Raw genomic sequence first — 24757 nt, 5'->3', positions numbered from 1 at the left:
GAGCTCACCTCAAGATGGGCTTGAGAACAGCAGCCCACTTTCCCAGAAGGAGCCTTGTCTTCCAGCTACTGGGACAAGCCAGACAGTGGTTTTGGATGCAATGTGTGGGCCCGGGGGGTGGGGGTGCAGGCGGCCTGCAGAGGGGTTGGCCTGAAGAGAGCCCAGTGTCACAGCCAGGATGGGGGGGTTGAGGATGATTGGGGGGCGCCCCCTGGGCAGGCGTCCTAGAGCCTCGCCCCAGCCTGCTGCTGAGCCAGCACATTGCTCTGTGTACAAATCACCCCCTTTCCTCCTTTTTCTTTTGTCCCCATCCCCCATCTCCCTCCATTTCTAAATTCTTCCCAAACCACCCCAGCCTTCAGGCTGTCAGGAGGAAGGGCCAACTGGTGGGCAGGAGGCGCCTGGTCTTGGGTGGGAGCTGCAGGAGGGGAGGTGGGCGAGGTCCCAGGGCAGAAGTGGGGAGGGAGGGCAGTCTGGGGGGAGGGCAGCAATTTTGGCCTCCTTCCCCTCCCCACGTGCTGGTGCCGCACCCTGTGTGCTTCTGGATGGGAGAGACCCCGGGGAAGGGGGCGGTGCTGGGGACTGGACAGGGTGGGAGGGAGAGGCTTGGGGGGAGGTGGGGCCCGGGAAGAAGGGGTGCGTCCAGGCCTGGTCCCTGGGGGTAAGGGATTCTGACAGCTGGAGGGGGTTGGGGGTGGCGTCCACCATGGAGAGAGCCTGGGTGTGCTGATGGGTGTACCTGGGTGTCTGTACACGACCGTGTGCACGTGAGTGTGCGTGCTTGCCTGGGGCTGGCATTGCTGAGGGTCCACGCAGCTGGGTGATGTGTGTGCATCCCCACAGGCCCACACCTGCACCCACAGAGGTGAGGGGAGAAACATAGGGCTCCCCTGGATCGCCCAACCTGGGCACAGCTGGGGCCCTAGTCCCTCTCCTGGCAAATGCCTGGCCTGAACATCTGGCCACATCTGCCCACAAGGATGGCCGTCCTGGAGCCCACCGCAGAGCTAGAAGGGCCCAGCCCCACCGCTCTGCTCAGTGTCCTCCCAGCTCAGAGAGGGACAAGGCTTTGCCCCGGGTCACAGAGTGGAGGCAGAGCAGGGACTACCTGAGTCTGGGGATCCCAGGAGGGGACAGCTGGGACCTTTGCTGTTCCTGTCCTTCCTCTGCTGCTCTTTGGCTGTGAGGGTGGGGACTCTGTGGTCCCTGAGGCATCTGGCAGAAGCCTGCTACCGAGGGTGACCAACTTGTCCCAGTTTGCTGGGGACTCTCCTGGTCTCAGCACTGCAAATCCTGTATGCTGGGAACCCGTTAGCCCCTGTGTCCTTCCCTCTGCTACCCCAGTCTCAGCATCCCCATCTCCACCTGCACCCTGGAACTTTCCCTTCTTTTCCGGCCCTCTCGCTGCCCCAGGGATCTCTGGGGTCTCACTGTCCCTCGCACTGTTTCTCGTCCTCTCTCTTCCCTCTCTGCAGTCAGGCGTCTCCAGCGCTCCTGTCACTCTCTGGGGTCTCTCTGTCTCCTCCCCTGTCCCCAGGATTGTCACTTGTTGGTTTTTCAGGTCTGTCTCTCTGTTCTCTGCCCACTTCCGTATCTTCCCTGTCTGCCTCTGGTGTCTGCCCCCTGTCTCCCCATTCCTGTTCCAGCGTCTCTGGCTCGCCCCCTTCCCTGGGTGGTCCAGGCCTCCCTCCTCTCCCCCGGCACGCACCCCCAGGGCTGGCTGGGGTGGGAGCCAGGTCTGGGGGCTGTGACCAGGCCAGGAAGGGGAACCCAAGCAGACATGATATTTATGTTAGGACTTCAAAGTGGAGCGGAGCCTGAGGCAGGCTTGGTGGGGGCCAGTGGAGGTAGGAGAGGGGAAGGGGGTGGTGAGCCAAAGCCCAATTAAGGTCAGCTCAGGCCCCTCCCTGGTGAGGGTCTCCTTGGTGACACTTATCTCCCCCATGGGACACTGAGACCTAGAGTGGGGACAGAACAGGCTATTTTGGTGCAGAGTTCCAAGAAAGGCACTTCCTACAACCCCTGTCCTGCCTCCAGCCCCATCCTTTCTTCCTGTCACCCTGAAGGAGCTGCCGGGTCCTCTGAGCATCAGCCCAGCCAGGGAGGCAGGGGGCTCAGGAGGTGGCAGGAGCAGAGGGCTCCATCTCAGCAGGAAAACATCCCTGGCGCTGGGACAGCCGTGTGTTCTCGGCTCTCTGGCAGAGGCCTGGCCTGGCAGGGCAGCGAGGGTCTGTAACCCTGTGAGCCCTGACTGGGCCAGCCGGGTCCAGTCCCTCAGGGTCTCTGGGGTCCACTCCGGCTGCCGGCCTGAGGGCCCAAGGGGCCAAGATGGCCGTGAAGGTCACCCCACCCCTGCCCCCCACCCTTGGCCTAACCCCTGCTAAAGACACCCAGCTGTTGCGGCTGGGAAGGCGTGGGGTCAGGGGCCCAGGCCCCGGGTGGGGAGGGCGGGAGGGGCCGATTGTCTCATCCTGTGGGCTCAGCTCCTGTCCTAAGGCCCTCCCAGTGGCCAGACCCAGCAGACACCCCTCAGGCTGGGCCACCCTTCAGGAAGCCCCCTCCCAGACTAGAGGCTTGCTCCGGACCCAAGATCCTTTCTAGTCGGAAGCCCACCCAGGCCCCCAAAGCCCCAGCCCCTGGGTCACTACCCCTACCCTCCCAGATCCTCCCCAGGCGCTTCCCGTGAATCACTCAGGCTGGAATCTGATGAGCTCAGGCCTCCCCGCCCAGTACTGCCGGCCTCTGCCTCCTTCCTGGCCACTGGGGTTGCCACAACCCCCATGGGGGTCTTCTCAGCAACTTCCAGCCCCCACCAGCGTCCACCACGGACTGGAGTGGCTGAGTGTGGCTGGGATAGGCCGGGGCTGGAGTGCGATTAGTCGGGATCAGGGCTTGGACCTCTTCTGCACGATCAGAAGTATGAAAGTATGTGCGTGTATGCGCATGTGTGCGTGTGCACATGTGTGTGCGTGCATGTGCGTGCGCGTGTGCATGTGCGTGCGTGTGCGCGTGTGTATACTTCCTATGCCTGTGCAGCCTGAGAAGCAAGCCCACGTACCGTGTCTGAGTGGGGGGCTTGGCGGTGCTACCCGGGTAGCTGTATGTCGCCGAATCCCTGTGTAGCACTCACCACGTCTGTGTGTCAGCCTGTCCCCATGGATGTGTGTCACCGAGTCACACTCTGAACCCGAGAGGCAGGGAGGGTGTTGAGGGAACGTCTGTGAGCTTGCAGATCTGGGGATGTCTGTCAGGGTGTGGCTCAGAGGAGGGGTCCATGTGTGTCACCGTGTCCCATCCCGCAGGGCATGAGTGGCCAACAGTCTCCAGGTGTTCCCAACACTCTGAGTGTTCCTGTTAAGGCTGGGGGTGCCCAGGTGTTCTGCACATGACCGTAGCCTACAGGATGTCACAAATTGTGTGTGCAAACAGGAGTCCAGATGTTTCTGTGTGTTAAACTGGAGGGGGGCGAACATGGGTCACGAGACCATGGCACGGTGTTAAATGCTCTGCGTTGACGGTGAGTGAGGGTGGTGGTGTGGGTCTCAATGACTGCCTTTCTCCCCACCCCTCCCGGGGCCCCTCTCCCCGGGCCACTCCACAGGCCCTGGCTCCCGGCTCCCCTTCCCAACCTCTGTTGGCAGGACTCCCGTTCACAGAACGAGCCCAGGGCCCCACTGCGGGGATGCTTCCCCACCCTGGCACCAGGCCGGGTGCAGGCCCTCCGAGTGCCCGGTGGCCTCCCTCAAGAAGGGGGCCTGGCATGTGCCTGGGAACGGGCATGCTCGCCCCCTGGCGGCAGCGATGGAGAATGCGCCGCCCCAGCCCCAGGAACTCGGAGGAACCGTTTAGGCTGCGTCTTCCCCAATCAATCATTCCACCTCCATCTACTAAGTGCCAGTTCTGGGCCACGCATTGTTCTAGGCCCCCGAGATTTAGAGGCGAACAAGGCTGACTTGGCTCAGGCCCAGTGGGGAAGACAGACCATAAACTCACACAGGGAGCGGTGGCGCCTCTGGGGGTGATAAGAGCAACATTTCCAAGCGAGGAAGGGACCTCGCTGCTGCTTGCGAGGCAAACGCCGGACTTCCAGTCCGGCTCTGCAGCAGCGCGGCTGGGCAAGCCAGCCTGAGGGGTGTCTGCTGGGTCTGGCCCCTGGGAGGACCTTAGGACAGGTAGAAGTCACGCGGCACCTCTCGCGTGACTTCCTTTTCCAGAAGGCCAAAGGTGGGAGGCAGCGTGAGGGAGGGGCGGCGCTGAATCCCGACGCTCGCACAGGTCGCGCTGTTCTTGCCAGATTACGCCTGTTTCCCTCTGGCTGGGGCTGGGGGTGCTTGGTCCTTGGTCCATTCGGACACAGTCGATTATTCCCGAGAGGATGAGTCAATGAGCGCTTCTGTTTTGGAGGATGGCAGAATCCCGAAGCTCCACAGAACCCGGTGTCCCAGCTCTTTGCCCTGTACTAAGCCGCTTTCCCTGAGCAAGCCTGTTTGCTCATCTGTAAAATGGGGGTGAGATCAGACCTAGATGGGCCTCTCATTGCCTGCCCTGCTCAGAGTCCCCACCCCCAGATGGTGACCCTCGATCATGCTGAGTTACCTGGCCTCGGCCCCTGACCAAGCACAATGTCTTGAGAAGAAAAACCAAAAGGCTCAGTAGCAGGCAGGGCCCAGCAGTGCTCTGAGAAGCCACTGCTGGGGGGTGCTAAATTCCCAGAGCCTGGAACTGGGACTGAGCACAGTAAGGGATTAGGAGGGGCTTGCAGAGGCCCCCAAGGAAGGGGCTCAGAAGCCTCTGCCTGTCCCAGTTCCCATGAGACCAGCTCCATATCCGGGGTTCTCTGAGCACCCCTGGCAACCGTTCTAGGTTTTCCTCTGGAACTGAACTTGAGACATCCTGTGTTTGGTTCCCAGAACCCAGGCCCCCACTTAACCTCCCAGCTCCCCACCTCATTGCCCTTCACTCTTATTTATCAAACTCCAATCAGGGGACGGCATTTATTGAGTGCCTATGCAGGCACCATGGGGTGGGGGGGTGGATAGGGAGGAAAGACATACAAAAGGGGAGACTCCCTACCAGCAAGAAGCTTAGAGTTGGGGGTGGAAGTGGGGAGGTAAGAGCTGCTGGTGGTCCTAGAGAAACATTTGGGAGCCCTGCCCCCAAATTTGGTGGTATCTGTCTCTGGACTGTCAGAAATCCCAATGTCCAGGATTTCTACCTTCCAGTTGTCATGTCTGTCTCACATGTGGGCCGATGTCCCTTTGTGCTCAGCACCTGAGGGAGTGCCCCAGAGACTGGCTGGGGTCCTCCTTCCATCAGGGGACAGTTCCTTCCCAGGGAGTGATACCCCTGGAGTTTGCTTCACCCAGGTCCCCGACTCCAAGGGAGCTGAGGGCCGGCGGTGCTGGCCCCCCGCACTGACCCCAGGTTGCCGGGTGGCTGCAAGAGCACGGGGCCTCTGACCACCTGCCGCGCTGCAGCCCTGGAGATGCCCTCGCCCCTCGGAATTACCCACTGGCCACTTCCTGGGCCACGCGCACCCCCTTGTGGTAATTGTTGGCATTTTCTTCGCTCCGTTGGATCCCCGCTCTAGGCCCTGCCTTGGGGCTGAAGGGCCCTTAGGGTTAATTTATCGGTGGTTTAGAATAAAGGGCGCTTAGTTGGAGTCTGACACCTGGTTTGGGCGGGGAACCTGCAATGGCCGGCTGTGCGATCGGTATCTTAGGAGTCTCTTTCCCAAACCTCAGTGTGTAGTAAGCCATGCCCAGCCTCCAGAAGCTCTTGTGAGGTCCAGAAGGCTTCAGTGCAGAGAAACTGGGGGACTCGGGGGAGAAGGCAGGGCGGCAACTGCACCCTCTCTTTCCAGGACACTTAAGTCTGGAGCTGCCAGTCCTCCAGCTGGGCTACGGCTGGCCTGGGCCTGGGCTCTGAGTCGTTGTTGGCTCCCTGAATCCTCCCAACACCCAGGAGCAGGTGAAGCCTTTCAGAGCCTTGAAGGCCCCAGCCAGGAGGGGTTGCCAGAGGCTGGGCTCCTGTTGGGGTTGTCCCCTGCTGGGCACACTCAGCACTGAAGGCTGGCTGGCCTCTAGCGGGGAGGGAAGGGAGAGAGGCAAAGGGCCTGAGCCCATGGTTTGGGGTCCCTCAAAGCCCCTCAACTTGATTCCAGTGTTCCAGACGCAGCCAGGCCAGGCACGCACGACCCCTGCAGGTGTGATCACAGAGCTAAGTGTCAGATGGAGGTGGTGGCAGACACAGGAGCAGCCTGGGGTGGGGAAGCCTGCGAGGGGTGGGGCTGACGGCTCTGAAAGGCCTTCCCCGCAGGCTCAGAGTTTTCTGTCCCAAATGACCCTTCTGACCACTTCCTGCTACTCCTCTGCTGCCCGGCTTCCCTCAGCCTCTGGCCCCCCTGGCTGAGCCGGGGCCCCCCTGGCCCTCTCCGCAACGGTCTCAGACTCTCCCCTGCTGTCCCCAGGATCAGCTTTGACCTGGATGTCCCCATCTCCCCCGCCCCCCTTCTCCTCCTCCCTGCCTCCTGCCTCTAGCTCCCCGCTGCTGTCCTCTGGTGAGGTCCCAGGTGAGGCCCCCTGGGTCTCAGGCCGCTCCGCCCTGCGATAGACAAGGTAGCCAGTTGCGGGGAGCCTGTGGGCCAGGGCTCCAGGGGGCAGACGGTGGTAGCCCTGCTCCTTGTACAGGAAGAGGCCAAATGTGTTAGGCTGGGTCACTCGGAATTTGGTGGCACAGAGCTGGTTCAGGGTGGCAATCGAGGCCCCTGGGGGCACAGCCAGGGTCTTGGAGGTGCAGCCACTGCTGGGGTCCTGGTAGGCTACTCGGAGGAGGTGCTGTGTAGGAGGAGAAGCAAAGCAAGAGCTCAGTCCTGCCTGGTCTATATCTGGCTGCAAAGCTTGAGGTCCCAGGGTAGGCTTTGTAGGGACAGGGTGCGGTGGTATAAATCCAGGGATACAGCCAAGAGACAAAAGCTTTTTGGACAAGGGATGCTACAAGCGGGGCTCTGAGGAAAGGTGAGATCTGCCTTGGCTAGTGAGTCAGAGCTGCAGGCTGGCAGGAAGGGTGGCCCCAGCAGCTCTCCGGAGCCTGACAACCCTACTCGGAACCTTCCCCCGTGCCCTAAGCACTTGTCCTGCATTCACTCATTTCATCCACACATCGACCCCAGGAGATAAGTCCTGTTGCCTCATTTTATAGATGAGGATATCGAGGCACAAAGAGGTTACGTGACTTGCCCAAGCTCCTGGAAATAGAAAGTAGCAGAGCCAGGATTTAAAGCCGGCATCTGGCTACAGGGTCTAAACTCTTAACCAAGGCTAGGAAGGGTCCCTTGACTGGATGAGAGGAGAGTGAGGGGAGCACGGGCTGGGAGCCTCACTCCAGGGGAGGGCAGAGCCCCAGTTGGGGGCCGGAAGCCAGGATTTGGGGCTTGAGCTTGCCACCCGTGTCCCTTTCCCCCTCCATGTCATGTCTCCGTTTCCTCATCTGTAAAATGGGGTAATAACGGTCCTAATTTGAGTTTCTATCAAGCTGCAGGGCTGAGCCCCTAGAGCACATGGATCCCTCTCGAGAAAAGCTAGGCCTGGACGTCCACACAGGATGCTGCTTCTGTGACAGGGTGATGTAGGAGTAGCCTCTCCCCTGCTAGGTCTCACTAGGAAAAGGAGAGGACTGTGCAGGATGGTGCCAGAACCCCGCCACCCCCACCGCGCCCCAGGGGCCGGGTGGTTCAGGGTGGCTGACGTGGAGGCCCTGTTACCTGGGAGCTGTGGGTGGCGGGCAGGCGGCGCTGCTCCCAGAGGCTGAGGGAGCGCTGTAGTTCCTGTGAGGGGCTCAGGGGGAGGGTGTGGGCCTGGTCCAGGCCACTCAGCAGGGCCAGGCTGGCCGAGAGGCTGGTCAGATAGTAACCGCCTGGGACACAAGGGGAAGAATGCAGCTCAGGCTGAGGGTAGGGGACACTTGGCCACCCCCCCACCACTTCCTGGGGGCCATGCAGCCCCTAAGCACCCAGTCCCACACAGACAGGGAGGTGGCACGGGGAGGCGCTCCCTCACCCTCTCCCGTGAGCAGGCTGGGCTCCAGCAGCTCCGACATGTACTCGGCCTCCAGCAGCAGCTCGGGAAGGTCGCACTGGGCCAGGACAAGGCTTAGCAGCGGGAGGAACTCGTCCGCCCCTGCGCCCTCCCCTGGGGGGTGGTAGAGGAGGAAGCTTCAGACTCCTCTGGGGCCCCAGGGTCGGGTGTCCACTCCATGTCTCAGTGACCCTTCCTTCCACCTGCTGGGCCTGGGGTGATGTGGTCTCTATGGCAACCACAGACAGGGGCTGGGGAGAGGATGCTCTAGTCTCTGGGCCTCGGTTGCACCATCTCTGAGATGGGAGTGTTGGACCCATCCCCGCCTCCTGCTGTGCCATTCTGGAATCTCTGGGGGGCCTGCCTCTGACTGGGCAGGGGGGGCAGGAGGGGGCGTACCCGCGTGGGTCCTCAGGGCTGTGTAGAGCAGCTTGCAAGCCTGCAGGAGCCGCTTGACCTGGGCGCTGGGAGAGTAGGCCCGGAGCAGCTGCAGCAGCTTCTGGCGCACCTGCTCCATCTCCACAGGGGAGGGCAGGCTCACGTGGGACCCGAAGGCTCCAGGGCCCTGGGCCCGGGCCAGGCGGAGGCCTTCAGCCAGGCGGCCCAGGGAGCCATTGGCGGAAAGCCGGCGCCGCAGGCGGGCCGCCAGGATAGGCCGGAGAGGCTTGAGCACGGAGCGATGCAGCGACTTCTCCAAGATGTGTTCTGCGGAGGAGAGGCGGGCAGGGTCAGGGACGTGAGTAGGGGCCCCCGGGACGGGGCTGTAGTCAGGGAGAGAGAGGGACGAAGAGGAGGAGGAATCTCGGTGAGACGGGAGAAGAGCGGGAGAGAGGCGGGGAATGGGAAGAGCTGGAGTTAACGGGGGAGGGGAGAGGTGACCTGAGCCTGTGGAGCCCGGCCCCGGGGTCTCACCCAGTCTCTCGGGCGGCAGCAGCTTCTCAGGGCCCAGCTCCGCGCTCAGCATGGCCCGGGCCCGGCTCAGCGCCTCTCGGACCCCCTGCAGCTCCCGGGGCTCAGGGCCAGCCCGCACCTGGGTCAGTAGGTCCTGCACTAGCTGGCCCACAGCCGTGTGTCGGTCCTGCGTCAGCGCCGAGGCTGCTCGGCCCACCTTCCGCTCGGGTGCCAGCAGGGAGCAGAAGGCAGCGCTCATGGACCGAAGCAGGGGCCGCCGGCGGCCCAGGCAGGGGGAGGTCGCTGGGCTTCCCCGGGAACCCGGCACCCCCTCCTCTTCCGAGCTGCTGGGGGAGCCGCAGTCTACCTCCTGGAGGGAGGGCAGGGGGGGGAGGCTGGGCCTGGCGCCCCCTGGCACACGGTACCCCACTGAGCTCTCCCTTCGCAGAAGCTGGCGAGGGGGTAAGCTTTCTGTCTGGTTGGGGGCTGCACCTGGCAGCACGGGGACTGGGGGAGGTGGCACGGCAGGTGGTGACAGAGGACTGGAAGTCTCCGTGGACACACGCACTTTGAAGCTCCTCTTGAATTTCTCCCGCTTGGTGGGGCCCAGGTCCCCTGGGAACAGGGGATTGAAGAAGCACAGGGCGGCTCCTGTGCCCTGGTCCAGCTCTTGCGGGGACCGGGGCTTCAGCCGGGGCAGCAGCTGGCCTTCAGATGGGCCCGGCTGAGCCTTGGTGTTGAGGGAGGAGCTCCAGAACTCTAGGGAAACCAATTGGGGCCTCAGGGAGGTTTGGGGAGGGTGCCATGTGCCCGTATGCCTTCCCTTTTCTTCTTGGCCTCAGCTTGTCTATCTGTGCAATGGGCAGCAGAAGAGCCCTTACCAATGCCCAGATGGGAGATGGCTTCGAGTTCCTTGTGGGTGGCTGCCTGGCAGATGGCTCTGGGGAGCTGGAGTGGGACGAGAAGGATGTCCCTGAGGCCAGAGAGGGAAACAGAAAGCCAGGGGTGTGAGGGATGCTCAGGGCTCTGGGGGCTGACAGGACCTGCAGGGGTTGGGAGGACAGACTGTCCCAGGGAGCTGGGACCAACGGACACCAGCCACCCTGTGGCCAGGCTCACCGGGTATGGCAGTAGGCGCAGATGAGCTGGACCAGGTCTGGGAACATGAGCTCTGAGCCCTCCAAGGAGACGCCTGAGAGATGGAAAGTGCGGTTGTTCTCTGGGAAACACCCCTGCCGCCCGGCCCTGACGGCTTCCAGCCCCTTCCCCCCCCAGGCCAGTCCCGCTCACCCCCAGGGCTCTCCTGGATGTAGTGGCTAGAGACAAAGGAGGAGCCACCGGCCTCGGGCAGCCGCACGCACAGGGCTTGGCACCCGCGAGTGTTAGATTTCCGCACCAGGAACGTCTGCAAGGGACAGGGGTCGCAGGCTCGGCACCTCCGTGTCCAGCCTCTCCCTCTCTCCCCCCACCGCCCCCGCCGGCCGGTGCTGGGGTCAGGGGCACGACTCACCCCCGGGGGCTCGGTCCTCAGCACGTGCAGTGCGGCCGCCGCGTTGGCCCGCAGCTGCAGCCACACGGGCCGCGTGAGCAGCAAGCGCTCCCGCAGGCTCACGGTGCGCCCAGGCTGCTGGGGCCCGCCCGCCTGCCGCCCACTGGCCCCCGGCACGTCGTACGGCGGGTCCTCGGCTGGCCTGCGGGCGGGCGGCAGACTTGAGCAGGGCATCAGGGGGTGGGACCCTTGCTTCACCCTCTCCCCCTCCTCTGCCCTGGGACGGACCCTGCTCTGCCACCCCTCCCCGCCCCACCAGGCTGCCCTTCCAACTTCACTAACTTTTCTCTCTCCGGGCGCCCAGGTGCAAAGTTGGACAGGCTGGGGGCTCCGAGAGGTCCAGCTCCTGGCTCCCCAGGGGTTTCCATGGCTGGGAGCTCCTTTGGTTTCTCCCGGTTTCTCCCAGGACTCAGGAAGGGAATCCAGCCCCCGAGGCAAGAGCGCTCACATTCCCGGCGGTGAGTAACACTTCCTGAGGGCGGTTCGCCCTGTCACGCCCCACCAGTTAACTCTTGTGTGTCCACTCAGCCCGGGCCGAGCCTGCTTCCTCTCTGTTCTGGGTCCAGCATCAGGGGGCAGGGGTCCTGTGCGTGCAAGCGCCCTTCCTAGAGCCCCAGCTGTAGGGCTGCCACCTCCACATGGTGTATCACGGAGCCTTACCGGCCTCCTCAAACCACACAAGCAGGCAGGAAGGGGTTAAGCAGGGCCCATCTGGGTCCCCACAGGCCCCAGTTTGGCCCCCGGTCACCTTTAAGTCTGTGGTCAGTGGCTCATCTGTGCGTGGCCCTGGGGTCAGCCCAGTGGGAGAGCACCCCCTACTGGTCACAGATGACTCAGTCCTGAGCCTAACTTGGGTTTTGAGATTTCAGGTTGCCATGGAGAAAGGATGCTGTGTCTCCATGGAAACTAACCCCTTTCCTTAACTGAGGTTCTGGGGGTGGTTCTAACACGCGGCGCTGAACGGGGGGGGGGGGGGGTTGGTTGTGAGGTCGTCAGCACACAGGGTGCCGCCAGCTGCCTCCTACGCACACAGGCCCTGCCAGCCTGCCTTACCAATCCGCCAAGGGACTGGGGCAGGTGCAGACGTGACCCAGTCTCCCAGCCCGGAGCACATAGCTGCCTGCCCCACCCCAGGACACATGGTCTGTCTGTGCCACGTGTTGCTTCAGACTTGGCTCAGGAGCCCTTGGTCGGCCAGGGCTCACTCCCCCACCTCTGGGAGGTGTGGTGGGCGAGTCCCCCCTGCCCCTCCCAATACCCCAACTCAGAGTAGGTTGGCTCCTGCCCGGTAGTGAGGGGAGGTACCAGGGACTCCAGGAGAGCCCGCCTGACTCAGGCACTCCCCTGGGGAGCCCTGATTCTCTTGCAAGGTAAATCAGACACACACAGGTCACGCCAGAGTCCCAGGAGAGATTTTAATTCCAGTCCCTGCAATCTGGGAGACACCAAGAACCTCCTTGAGAAGACCCGGGGAGCCTGCCTTCTCACCTCCAACAACAGCGAGGGGAGACAGGCCCCCAAAATATAATGTCTGGCTCAGAGTTCCCACAGAGTGGGGCCCAGCTCACTGGCTCAGCAACTGGTCCAAGGACAGCAGGAAGGATGTTGCTTTGGCTTAAGATGAGCCACATCTTCTTTGTCTAGGAGGGCACCAAGGAGGCTGCTCTTTGGGAGGGGGAGGTGGTGCGCTCACTGGGGATGGAGGAGACAGTCTTGCCTGGCTAGGGCAGCTCTGGGCCACAGCTGTGCAGGCCTCCGAGGAGGGCAGAGGGGTCCGGACCAGCGACAGCTGGAGGGGAAGGTCCAGCAGCAGCACCGGGGAGCTGGCTGGACAGACCCCGAGGGGCTTGTCAGTCTGCCTTCCCATAGCAGGAAAATGCGAATCCTGGCTTTGCTGACAGCTGCCCCGAGGGGCCCCTTGGCTCTGAACAGCATGGTCATGGTCCTAAGGAAGATGCACTGCAGGTGAAAAGCTGAACCCAGAGGGGAACACCACTGCCTATGGGGGGCTGAGAGGAACAGCCTCAGGCTGGCCCAGGGCAGCTCTACAGGCCCAGCATTCCAGCCCTCCCTGACCAGTCCCGGGTGCAGGGAGCTTCATCCCCCAGCCCCATCGACCTAGAGCTTCCCTAGCCCACCCCGGCAGCTCCCACTCCCCAAACCATTCTAACTGGGGCCACTGATCTGACATAACCACTGCCTCCTTCTGGGCTCTTTTCCAGGACGCTGGGCTGGGGGAGGGGGTGGCAGGAGGCAGAACAACTCCCGTGGTTCTTACCATCTGCTTTTCTCTTCTGAGGGGACACAGCTGCCCTGGCCTGGGTGGGTAAGAAGAAAAGCCCCCCTTGAGAGCCTGCCTCCAGCTTGGCAAGTACCCTCCTCCACATCAGTTTCCCTGGGGTGGGGGCGCTGTTGGGTCAGTGCAGCATGGAGATGGGGGGGGCATAAGACCCTTTCTAGGCAAAGCTCTGATGTGGTCCCCTGACAGACACCAGGCCAGCCCAGCCCAGAACAGCTGCCTTCCCTCCCTCCCATCCCATCAAAACCTGCCCTGGAAGGAGGAAGGGGCTGACACAGATTAAAAGGACCCTCCTGCAGGGAAGCCTCAGGCCAGCGCCTGGGTGGCTCAGTAGGTTAAGCATCTGACTCTTGATTTCTGCTCAGGTCAAGATCTCAGGGTCATGAGATCGAGCCCCACATTAGGCTCTGTGCTAGGAGTGACCCCTACTTGGGATTCTCTCTCTCCCTCTGCACCCCGCCCCCCGCACCACTCGCACACTCAAACACATTCTCTTCCTCTCTAAAAAAAGGGCAATGCCAGGGAACCTGGGCTAAAGGCAGGAGGTGCTGAGGGCTGAGCAGAGCTCCCAGGCCCTCAGGAAGCCCAGGCGTGGTGAGCCCACAGAGACCAAAGCTGGTGTCAGGGATGGGGACCTGCACGAGGGAAGCAGGGGCCCTGGCCCCACCTTTTTGATAGCCGTCCAGTCCTCCAGGATGTCGATCTCCTGCAGCATGTACACGATGTAAGGACCTGCAATGGGGGTCAAGGAAGCAGGAAGGCCAGTGGAGGGGACAGGTGTCACAGCGGGGAGGGGGCTGAGGACCCAGGTTAGAGCTCAGGTTCTGTCTCCTCCCTCTTGGCTCCCAGGTTCTTGGGGCAGGGCCTGTGGCCTCTCCATGAGTCCGTGGGGGATACTGAGCCTCACCCCTACCTCCCTTCGGCTCCCCCTCCCCCTCTCTCCAGTGTAAAGGTCAGGAGGTGAAAACCCAGCCCACCCACTCAGGGACCTTGCTCCCTCTACTCCCTGTCCCCTTCCTGTCCCTTCATCTGGCCCCTTCTACACACAGATTTCAGTCTCTTCCATCCTGGAGACAACCCTCCTTTGGTCTCCCACTCCCATCCGGGGACCATCTGCTCTGTCCTCCTGGACTCTGTACCTGATGTCTCCATGCCCTCACCTCCCATTCACCCTCAAGTCCTCGCAGCCCAGACACCTCCCTCCCTGCCTGACCCGACTGCCATCACTAGGTGACCAGTGTCCTGAGAGCCTGATGGCCGCAGAGTACCCGGGGGTGGGGGTGGAGGGCGTGCAGATTCCGTTCCAGTCTGTGCTGGGCGCTGCCAGGAGGGATGAGGGCTCAGCAGGCCCTGAGCTGAAGGGGCTCACGCCTAAGGTGGGGCAGGGGGCAACTACAGTATGGGATGTGGGTGCCCCAGTTTAGGCCACAGGGGTGCAGAGGAGAGAGAAGGCACTGCCATTGGGGAGAAACCAGGAGAGGCTTCACAGAGGAGGTAACATGTGAGACAAGCCCTGACCAGGCACAGATAGGCAGCACAGCTTTCCAAGAAGAGGGTGGAAAGCGAGAGCAGGCGGAGGAGGGGGTGGTGGTAGGAAAGTCTAGGACCTGTCAGGGATGTTGTGGGAAAGTCAGAAGAGCCTCGAAGAAGACTTCGCTCAGCAAGTTAGGGGGAGTCACTGAGTGGACACTTCTATTTCTCTATGATCCACACGGCCCAGCAGAGACCCAGGGCGTCACAGAAAATTCCCGACAGTTGGATTTGCCTAATGTGTCTAGCGTGACTCCGCCTTCCATGTCCCTCTCCACCCTCGCCTCCCTTAACCCTGATGTCCTGCCCGGTTCAGGCTGCCCTGGGTGGAAGGATACCAGAAACGAGAGGAGCCTTCTTCCTCTTGCTGGCTGGCAGGGAGTCCCAGGTCTTTGCGCTGCTTCTGGCGTGCAGTTTGTCATCCCACCACTCTGTGCCCCCAGAGCCAGAGTCAGGATCAAGGTGCTGACCCTCCCAGGACACCCCGCCCTTGCAGCTGTGTCCCTCACAGGAGCCGGGCCAGCCCTTCCGCCTCCTCTCCCTCCCAGGGCGGTGGAGAGCACCCCGGGGGCCGGGGGCATGGAAGCTGAGGTCAGGGCTGGATGGCATGGTTGTGCGAGCCTGGGGGAGGGGTCCCTGTACTTTTGTCAGCCCGGTTTCTTCATCTGTTTAGTGGCCAGTGGGCCTCCCTAGGACCCCCTACGAACACAGGCGCTGTGGACACAGGGGGCTGTGGCTGTTGTAGGTGTAGGGGTGTCAGAATGGCACCTCCTGTTCTGGAAAGAGAGCGGGGGCCGAGGAGGGCAGGGGGACCCATTCTTGCCGAGCCTCCACTGCGCGCCAGGTCCTGGGCTGGGTCCTTTCTGTGCCTGGCTCCCTGTGGGCCCCACAGTGACCCCATGAAGCGGACTCCCCAACATGCTCCCCGGGCAGGCAGAGCAGCAGACGGGGTGCGCACGGGGAGAGCGGCACCTAGGGCAGCCTCACCAGAGCTGATGTCCAGGCTCTGGCGGTCCTCCTCCAGCCTCTGGATCCGCTCCTGCAGCTCCCCCTGCAGGGTGTCGTAGAGCAGCAGCTTCTCACTCTGGAAGGGGCGGAGCCGCTCAGCGGGGCGGCGGGGACAAGCCACTTCCGCTCGCCATCCCCCCGCCCCCCACCCCAGCACCCAGTCACATTCACCTCCAGGTGCTGTTTGGCTCCCTGCAGCTCACACTCGTACTTGTTCCGGATCACGTCCAGACAGAAGCCCTTGTAGATCCCTAGTGATTGGGGGGGGAGGGAGATGGGAAGCCCTGCTTGGCCAGGGACCCAGGTGTCCAAAAGGGGGAGCCAGGAGCAGGGCCGGTCAGGGCAGGGATGAGAAAAGCAGGGAGCAGAGAGCCAGGGGCTCTGGCAGAGGAAGAGGTAGGTGGCCTGGGGGCTGCCCTAGAGCACAGGACAGCCCACAGACCTGCCACCTGAATGCGGATCTTGAGGCTCCGCTGCAGCCCCCCCAGAGGCTCTGTGTACTCAGGTGCTCTCTCAGCCCCCACTTCCTCCAGCCGCACCCTCAGCTGACTCAGCCGTTCCCTGAACAACCTGGGAGGGAAAAGGCGTGTGTGCCTATCAAACACGTGGCCGAGCGCCCGGCACTCCCCAACCCTTGACCACCCCTGCCCCGCACCAGGCCGGCTGCCTCCTCACCCTGGGTGCCGGGAGACCCAGCCCTAGACGCCCCACGCTCACTTCTCCTTTAGCTCCGAGAACTGCTTCTCCAGGTCCAGCATCTCGTTGACGCACTCGCTGCGACGCCGCTCGTAGTCCTCATCGTCCATCTCTAGGACAAGAGGCCAGTCAGCGCTGGCTGAGGAGGAGCGGCTGGGCACCCGCGTGCACCATGTCGGGGGGCTCACCTGAGCTCTCCTCCTCTGACTCAGTCTGGCTGCCGCTCCGCTCCTCCTCACTCTCTTCCTCCTCCCCATTCATCTCGGCAGGCGAATCGCCCTCTGCTTCCATCTCCTCTGTGTCTTTGCTTGGAGGCTGGACGGGCATCTGCGCTCTGGGAGAAGGAGGGGAGCCATCACTTATCATTGTCCTCAGTTCCGAGCAGGAAAGTGGCCATGCGGGGAGTCAAACCAGGCCCTGTCTGCGCATCTCCCAGAGGCCTGGGAGCCATGGAAATGCTCCCGTCCTGGGACATTGCTGGTGATCCCGATCTGGGGAATGCTGGCCAAGGCGACCGTCTGTAAGATGGGAAACAGCAAGGATGGGCTCCCCCACTGCCTCTGGGACTGGGCGCACACTTGTGAATGGGGCATTTAAGGCCCTGCACAGACTGAAGTACTGGGCCAGCGCTTTCACCCTACCATCTAAGGGTCAGTCCTTAAGTACACCAGTCCTTCCTCCTCTCCACCCCTTCCTGTTGATCCTTCCACCTGGAAGGCCCTCCACTTCTCTTCCTGAGAACACTCAGCAATCCTCTCACTGTCTCGCTGTGCTCCGGGTCAACGCCCGTGTCCTTCTGCTTTCTCTGGAGCCTCATGCTACCAGTACCCCCTTCTCCACTGTTTCTCCAACGCTCCCTCTTGACAGCTCCTGCCCAGGAAACTTCAGATGTGTTCAGGTTATTGTCCCCCATTTAGAAATAGCAGAAACACAAAACTTCACCCTATTCCACTAAACCACTCCCCATTTCCCACCTCACAATGACACTTTTCAAGGCTCTGGCTGTTCCTATTCTTTCACCTCCCAGGTGTTCCATTCCATTTCTCTATGATTGCCCTCGGCTGACATGAATCATGTGGCGTTAGACGACCTCCTGGTGCCCAATGCCAGTATTCTTTAGTACTTCTCTTAGTTGACTTCTCGGCAACAATAAACACTATTAGTCATTCCTTCTTTTATTTACTCATCTAAGATTTATTAAAGACCTAATATATGCCAGATACCATCAGACACTACAGTAGAGACTGGGCATGAGGGGGCAGAGAGTCTCTGACCTCAAGGAGTTTACAGCTTCCTGGGAGAGAGAGGCAGAGAAGTAGACCGTACTGTGGTGTGACAAGGGTTAAGAAGGGTGGGGGGGCATATGGGAGAGGCATCTAACTGGAACCCGGAGCTTGCTCCAACAGTGAGGGCTTTCAGTGAGAAAGATCCTTGCTGCAGCAGCAGCATGGAGGGCTCAGACAGATGAGCTGAGGTGGCCAGGGAGGGAACATTCCAAGCAGAGTGAATAGCATGTGCACACACTCCAAAATGAGAGAAGGAGCAGGGGTGGGGGCACATGAGTCTAAGCCTCAGAGAGAAATCTGGGCTGCAGAGATCTGGTCATCGTTTAATATAGAGTTCTTCAGGCCTTGGGAGAGGGCGCAACCAGCAAGGCAGAATGTGTGGAGTGAGAAGAGGTCCATGATGGAACTCCCAGGGCCACCAAAGGGGCAGGTGATGAAAGCCCTGCAAAGGAGAAGGAAATCAGCAAGAGGCAGAGGAAGAGAAACTCAGTCGTGGGGAGAAAAAATTTCAGAAGGAAGGATGGTCACAGTGCCAAATGCTGCCAAGAGATCAATTAAGAGGAAGACTAGGGCGCCTGGGTGGCTCAGTTGGTTAAGCTACTGCCTTCAGCTCAGGTGATGATCCCAGGATCCTGGGATCGAGTCCCGCATCGGGCTCCCTGCTCTGCAGGGAGCCTGCTTCTCCCTCTCCCACTCCCCCTGCTTGTGTTCCCTCTCTCGCTGTGTCTCTCTCTGTCAAATAAATAAATAAAATCTTAAAAAAAAAAAAAAAAGAGGAAGACTAAACGGTCCTCCCAACAGTTAATCTTTCCGCCTCCTGGAGGCTTTGATTTCACTGTGATGTTCTTCCAACTTCTCTGGGCACGGTTCTGTAGTCTTTAGATCAGTGTAGACACCACTCTCTCCAGGAAGCCCTACTGTTTACATCTCCTCTCTATTTGCCCATCTTCACGTCTGTCTGTCCAAACAGGCTGTAAGCCTCACCAGGGCAGGGTATCTGTACTTCACTCACCCAGCACAGTACTTAACTTCACGACTGGCGGCCGTGCAAATACAAACTAAACAAAGCACACTTTTTCAGGCAGGCTTTTACTTCCTGGTACCTTCCAGGGTACCCCAGGACCCTGTAGTGGTTGCAAATCCAAAGTATTCTGTTACCTTTCCTTGCCACAATTCGAGATGTGTAAAATAACTGGCTCACGGCGCAGCTTAGTCGCATTCCTCAAGGATTTCATCAATGATCTGAATCTGACCTGAAAACCTCAGTTCTCCAAACCAGCCTCATCTTTCCCATTCTCAAGCCCGAGTTCCTGCAGTTCCCCAAATTTGCAATTCCTCTTCATTGTTAAATATATATATATATATATTTACTTTTGTCTCCAGCTGTCTCTGATTCTACTGAGTGAGCAAAATTAAATCACAACCTCCCCTCCTTACCCCGGGCGCAAAAAGAGGATAACCACCGCTACTCTGAGTGTTGTAAAGATCGCAAGGAGTAAAAGATGGAAAAGGAAATTGTAAGGCGCTGGACACAAGCAATTTATATTTTTAGAAAGTCAGCATTTCGAGGGCAGACCTCTACGGAAGGCCGATTCTTCTCCCGCGAGAAAGCCAATCCAGACCCCTGCGCAGCGCTACGCGCCAGGACCCTCCCGCCCCGTTCCACTCGCGTCTGCGCCGGCGCCGCGGGCGGGGGGAGTCGCCGGCTCTTCGGCGGCCAGCAGGGGCCCCGCGGCGCCGCACGCGTCCGGCCGGTTAAGTCTCCGCTTCGGCCCTCACTGGGCCAGCTCCGGCCGACTGGCTAGAGACGCCGAACCAGGTGCCCTGAGGAGCGTTACGCACCGCGGGGAGGGGGGCCTCCGAGTTGACGTCTGAAACTCCCTGAGAGGTGCCCGCGTCTGCCGGGCTCCCGGAAACGTCGCTCCCGTCCCTCTACTCCGGGAGGCGGGGCCCGCCGCACTTCCGCATACGTTATCAGGAGGCGCCCGTGGTGGAGAGCACAATTGGACAGTTGGGGCGAGGCATGCTGGGATACCGCGAGGTCGGTCTCCATAGCAACCGGCCGAAATTCACGCAGGCCTTCAGCTGGTGGAAAAGACCCTAGTGGTTTCCTTGCTTTGCGGTCGGCTCCCTTTGGGCCGCAGCTACCTCCTTTTCCCCGTCCCCCCCGTCCCTCGTGTTCAAGGGAAGAAGCCACGACCCCACCCCCTGCCCGCCAGGTTCAGGAGAGTCATGGAGCCAGCTGTAGGTGTGAACACTCATTTATTTACACGTGGTCGTTGGTAGGCAAATAACCCAGCCCAACCTATTTGAGAACACAGATCTGGCAGAGAATCTGCAGATCCTTCCTTTCTCCAAAGCTCCCGAGGGCGGAGGCCTGGAAGAACCAGGAAGTTTAGGCTTCTGCCCAAAAGCTAAGAACTAAATTCAACGCCTTCACCTGACTTCTTTCCAAAAAGTCCCATTTTGTTAAGTACTCCGACTTCTCAGTTCTGCCCCGTTCATACTTTTCACTCTCCTACTGCCCACCCACCCCAGATTGTTAATAATAATAACAATAATACTGTAATAATATTAATAATACTTCACATTTGTACGAAGCTTACAGAATGTGTTCACATATAGCATCTCATCTGAGCCTCCCAACAGTTCTGTGAGGTAGGTATTTTCACCTCCCTTTTTACAGACGGGATAACTGAGGCTCAGAGAGGAAATGGGATTTGCTCAAGGCCACACAGCTAGTTTGTGGTAAAGCTAGGACTTGATCCCAGCACCCCATATTCAAGTCCAGTGTTCCAACACCACAGCTACCACCGTAAAGTGGAGTGACATTTCTTACCCCTGTCAGGCCTGAGGGACGGCCTAAGGAGGGAAGAGGCTGAGACTTCTCTGACTAGGGGAGGGAAGGGCTCAGCAGTGACGAGGGGAGTCGGGGTACTTGGCCTTCAACTCCTGTTTGAACTGGCGGTAAAGGATCTTATTGTGCTGATTTTCGGCCTCCTTTTGGGGATGGAACTTCAAAGCTTCCTTGAAGCCCTTATGAACCAGGAAACCTTCGTTCAGCACCTCGAAATCAAATCCTGCCACGTGCAGCTCACAGGCCTGTTGGAGGAGAGACAGGTCAGTGAAGTTGGATGAGACTGCTAGGGCCGAGACTGACATCCCTAAAGCCTCTCTCCAGCATCCCCACTCCTCTGGAAGCATCCTGGATCTTCCACACCATCCAACCACTTCGTGAACTACGACTGTCCTGCCTCATTGCCTCCTTTCCATCCAGGACTACTCATAGCTCCCAGAGCCCACCACTCCTCCTGCCCCATTTCCCATGCCCTCTCCCTGGGCACCTGGCTGATGCGATTGAAGCCATACTGGCGAAAGCGCTCGTCGAAAGTGGGCACCTTGCCTCCGGCCACGTAGAATGGTTCCCAGGGGTCCTGCCAGGGCACCACATAGGCAGGCCTCAGCAAGCTCTCTTCTGGCAGGTTGACCCAGCGGGAGTAGTTGGTGGGCGCCTGGCAGGGCGTGCACAGCCCGTAATAGAAGGGCCGCACCTCGCCCACTTGGTAGAGCTGCAACAGCTCGTTCTTGTTCGTGGGCATACGGCGGGCTCGGCGGATCTCAAAGGCAGGCACCACCAGTGCTGTGCCTGCCCACTGCTTGCTCTGATCCAGCATTTCCCGCAGGCCCCTCCACAGCCCCTCGCTGGGCACCATGTCCACGTCGATTACCAGGGCATAGTTGGCCCCCTCACGAGCCAGATTCCTCAGCAGATTATTGGGATAGGAGACATTGGTGCCCAGCGCATAATTGATCCCGGGCTGGGCCACCCTGGCTAGCTTGTCAAAGACCTCCTGGCAGGACCGCAGCAGGGCAAACTCCCCCGGCTCCCGGGGATCGGGCACAGCGGCCTCATAGCGCGAGGGGCACACAAGGTGCATGGCGACCCTGGCGCGCATATCGGGGCAGTGGCTGCTCAGCGCGTAGGTCAGCACCGTGGCTAGCTGCGCCTCCTCCTTGGTGGCCGCGAACACCGACACGGAGAGCGGGCCCTCCCAGCGCTCCAACAGGCCCGACAGGTGCAGCAGGTTGTCCACGCTGGCGTGCGTGGCCAGGATCACGTCATTGGGGTCCATGGTGGTCTTCAGTAGGCCCCTGTAGACGCGGTAGTCGCCACTGGCGTCCAGGACGCCTCCAGAGGCCAGAGCGGTGCGGAGCTGCGCCTTGACCTGGTCCACGGACCGCGGGGACGGGGGAAAGAACTCGAAATACTGGTCTTGCTCCTCCTGCCCGTGTAGCCCGGACAGCAGCGACAGGTAGAGCAGCTGCAGCATCGCCACCAGCATTAGCGCGGCCAGAAGCAGCTGGTAGAAGGCGCACCGGATGGCGTAGGACATCTGCATGGCTCTCGGGGCTCCGAGCGCGCAGCAGGGACCACCGGGCCGCAGCCTTTGCCAGCCGCCGCAAGCCCGGATTTACTGCAGCCTGCCGAGCGCAGCCGAAGCGAGCCGAGGCGAGCCGAGCCTCGCGCAGCTTCCCCGCCCGAGCTGGCCTTGGGGCGCGCCAGCTCGCCCCCTGCGCGCGAGGAGGAGCTACTGCATGCACGGCCGTGCCGCGCTCTGCAAACCCTGAAAGTGCCCGCGGCCGCGCCTGCCGTGTTCCCGGGGATACACGCACCCCTCCCTCCCGATCAGTGTGCGACCCCCTGGACCAGGCGCGTCCTGAAACACCCGCGCGCTCGCCCCCGTCTTAGGGAGGGGAAACCGTGGCAGAACTCTGGTTGCAGCTTGGTGAAGGATGGCGTGGGTTCGCGGCTGCGGAGGGCGGGAAGGAACACAAAAAGTCCCTTTCTTTCCGCTGTCTCTCCCTCGGTCAGGTCCTGTGAAAGTCACACCGAAGAATGGATGGGGGGGTGGGGCGCCAGAAGGTGCGGGGAGATGAGAGATAAGGGCATATGGAAAAGGGCGCTCTACGTGGGACGAGGTGGCCGAGTGGTTAAGGCGATGGACTGCTAATCCATTGTGCTTTGCACGCGTGGGTTCGAATCCCATCCTCGTCGGTCGTGTTTTACACGAGGTGAGGGGGTGTACTTTTCTGCCTCCCGAGGAAGAGGGCCCAGAGCTCAGTGGCGCGAAGAAGAACCGAATTGGAATTCTGCCTGATGCCAAATGCGGAGCCAATATATTCCCTGCGGTAATTAGAGAAAACCCCCTCAGGAAGTGGTGGAATTTGGTAGTGCTGTGATGTTTGATCACTGAAATCATTACTCTATTCAGCCCACTGATTCCCTCCCCCTAGCAGTTCTCCCAGGGGGAGACCTTCTGTCCATCCCTCCACCCCCTACCCCCCAACATACACACATACACGTTTAAGCAGGAGGTCTAGAATATTCTAACACCAGCCAACATATACAGAAAGCGCTTAATAAGTGCTTGTGGAATAATTGATCCATGGGCACTTTAGAAGAAGAGAGGCTGTGGGGAAGGGCAGCTACTTCGACAGCTAAATCAGTTATATGTGATAACTATTTGAGCTCTGTGAATCTTGGGAAGGTGGTTTGGGGCAGACTGGGAAGAGCTTCCAATTGCTAGGGCAAGTTTTGCCCTCATCTTCATAGGCTGTAGGAAGCCAAGGTTGTTCTGTTTGTTTGTTTTAAAGCAGTTTTTTTTGTTTGTTTTGTTTTTTAAGAGAGAGAGAGAGCACAAGGAGGGGGGAGGGACAGAGGGAGAAGCAGACTCCCCACTGAGCAGGGAGCCCACGGAGGGGCTCAATCCCAGGTCCCTGGGATCATGACCTGAACCAAAGGCAGATGCTTAAGTGACTGAGCCACCCAGGCGCCCCAGGAAGTCAAGGTTGTTGAATTGAAGAGTGACCAGGGGACCTATATTCTGCAGCCCCAGCAATACCACATACTGAGCACTGCTCTGCGCTGGGGGCTGTGTTAGGCACGGGGGATGAAGCCTTGCAGGAGACTTGACAGGTGCTATCCTTGAAGGTTTTCACTGGTGACCTGTGCTGGGTGAGAGGAGAAAAATATGTGAAAATCCTTTTAGCACAGTCCTGGCAAACTGGAGGTGCAGACGTCAGATTTGGTGCTATCAGGGTCATCTTTGACTTGCTCAGTGTTGAAAATAACAATTTTGAATCACGTTAGTTGTTGGCTTTGGTGAATCAGGAGATTTCACATAAAATCCACATTTCCAACTTTTAAATTCTGAGAGATCTGGCAATGCCAGGCCTGCGTTTCCGCAGGGTGACAATTGGCCGGAACATAAAGAGTAGCTCACCCTTTGCAAATAGTTTTCTCTTGGCCAAGGTTTCAACACTACCCCTTCCCTGTTCCCCCTGGCCCCTGGGCATCTGAGTCTCATCTGCAGCACTCACACGATACCTCCCTCGGTCTGCCCAGGCACCTGCTCGCAGCGTCTTCTGCCTCCCACACACTACAGTGCTAGCCACGTAGCCGGCATCAGTGTGTGTTTGTTGATGAATGAATAAGAAGCTTCCGAAGTGTCCCCAGTGGTCGTAGCTTGAGGGGAGACTGGAAAGTAGTGATGGCCTCACCGAGGTGTCAAGATCAAGGAAAGCTACATGGAAGGTCCTGCCTGTTATTTGTGCAGAAGGGCCTGGCTGGGGAGCGACACTGGCTGGGATGGAGTGGAGCATAAGAGATTCAAAGACCAGAGTTGGGGGCACTTGGGTGACTCATTTAGTTAAGCATCTGCCTTTGGGTCATGATCCTGGGGTCCTGGGATCAAGCGCCACATTAGGCTCTCTGCTCGGCGGGGAGCCTTCTTCTCCCTCTCCCTCTGCCTGCTGCTCCCCCTGTTTGTTCCCCCTCTCTCTGTCAAATAAATAAATAAAATTAAAAAAAAAAAGAACAGAGTTGAAAACCATTAATAAGGGGTCTGCTTTCCACATACCTTACCCTCTGCATCTCTTCTACCTGGCCATTCCTGATTTATATCTTTTTGTACTAAATCTGTAATCCAGCGAGTAAAATCGTTCCCTGAGTGCTGTGATTTGCTGTCGCAAATTAATAGAATGCTGTGAGGGGGCTGCTGAACCTCTGATGTATAGGCAGTCGGTCAGGAGCACAGGTATCTGAAGGGGGGGGCGTCTTGTGGGACTGAGCCAGGAAGACGTGGGACCTGATGCTGTCTCCAGGTAGATGGTGTCAGAATTGAGTTGCATTGGAGGACACTCAGGTGGTGTCAGAGGGTTGCTTGGTGTGGCGGGAAAACCCACACATCAGAATTGGTATCAGAATTGTGTGTATAGAAATACAACTGAATTTTGTATGTTGATCTTGAATCCTCCAATTCTGCTGAATTTGTTTATTAGCTCTGTGTGTGTGTGTATGTGTGTATTCTTTAGGATTTTTTTTTCTGTATGTGTATGTATTATATCATCTGTGAATATGGAC

The 24757-nt window shown here is 59.7% G+C and overlaps 3 protein-coding genes and 1 non-coding gene across 8 annotated transcripts; 1 reads left to right on the top strand and 3 right to left on the bottom strand.

Moving 5' to 3' along the window:
• Positions 1–5321: 5321 nt before the first annotated feature.
• RIN1 (Ras and Rab interactor 1) lies at positions 5322–10911 on the bottom strand. 2 transcript variants are annotated; one of them, XM_044919463.1, is made up of 11 exons: positions 10798–10911; positions 10477–10657; positions 10257–10371; positions 10086–10158; positions 9848–9939; positions 8988–9725; positions 8765–8766; positions 8475–8592; positions 8058–8189; positions 7763–7914; positions 5322–6836 (listed from the first exon to the last, which is right to left on the bottom strand). In XM_044919463.1, exons 1-11 carry the CDS (start codon positions 10881–10883, stop codon positions 6363–6365), a joined length of 2163 nt encoding a protein of 720 aa, XP_044775398.1. In that variant the 5' UTR covers positions 10884–10911; the 3' UTR covers positions 5322–6362. The 2 variants fall into 2 exon arrangements, with proteins under 2 accessions (XP_044775398.1, XP_021540750.1); XM_021685075.1 differs by having other exon boundaries at positions 8475–8780.
• Positions 10912–11912: 1001 nt separating this feature from the next.
• On the bottom strand, positions 11913–19282 carry BRMS1 (BRMS1 transcriptional repressor and anoikis regulator). 4 transcript variants are annotated; one of them, XM_021685078.1, is made up of 10 exons: positions 19177–19282; positions 16237–16382; positions 16070–16160; positions 15795–15922; positions 15524–15603; positions 15332–15428; positions 14683–14775; positions 13482–13546; positions 12794–12833; positions 11913–12460 (listed from the first exon to the last, which is right to left on the bottom strand). In XM_021685078.1, the coding sequence occupies exons 2-10, from the start codon at positions 16373–16375 to the stop codon at positions 12453–12455; spliced, it is 741 nt and encodes a 246-aa protein (XP_021540753.1). In that variant the 5' UTR covers positions 16376–16382; positions 19177–19282; the 3' UTR covers positions 11913–12452. The 4 variants fall into 4 exon arrangements, with proteins under 4 accessions (XP_021540753.1, XP_021540751.1, XP_021540752.1 ...); XM_021685076.2 differs by having other exon boundaries at positions 12794–12835; positions 13485–13546; XM_021685077.2 differs by having other exon boundaries at positions 12794–12835; positions 13485–13546; positions 15332–15395.
• Positions 19283–19579: 297 nt separating this feature from the next.
• Positions 19580–21846, bottom strand: B4GAT1 (beta-1,4-glucuronyltransferase 1). Its single transcript, XM_021685080.1, has 2 exons — positions 20679–21846; positions 19580–20436 (listed from the first exon to the last, which is right to left on the bottom strand). Exons 1-2 carry the CDS (start codon positions 21732–21734, stop codon positions 20245–20247), a joined length of 1248 nt encoding a protein of 415 aa, XP_021540755.1. The 5' UTR covers positions 21735–21846; the 3' UTR covers positions 19580–20244.
• A 462-nt stretch (positions 21847–22308) lies between these two features.
• On the top strand, positions 22309–22390 carry TRNAS-GCU. Its single transcript has one exon. It is a non-coding gene; the product is annotated as a tRNA-Ser (tRNA).
• The last annotated feature ends 2367 nt before the right edge of the window (positions 22391–24757 follow it).

The sequence above is a fragment of the Neomonachus schauinslandi genome, chromosome 11 (genome assembly GCF_002201575.2).
Source record: "Neomonachus schauinslandi chromosome 11, ASM220157v2, whole genome shotgun sequence".
Lineage (NCBI taxonomy): Eukaryota > Metazoa > Chordata > Mammalia > Carnivora > Phocidae > Neomonachus > Neomonachus schauinslandi.
The sequence above is the reverse complement of the archived record's forward strand: the minus strand, read 5'-3'. Positions and strand labels throughout refer to the sequence as shown.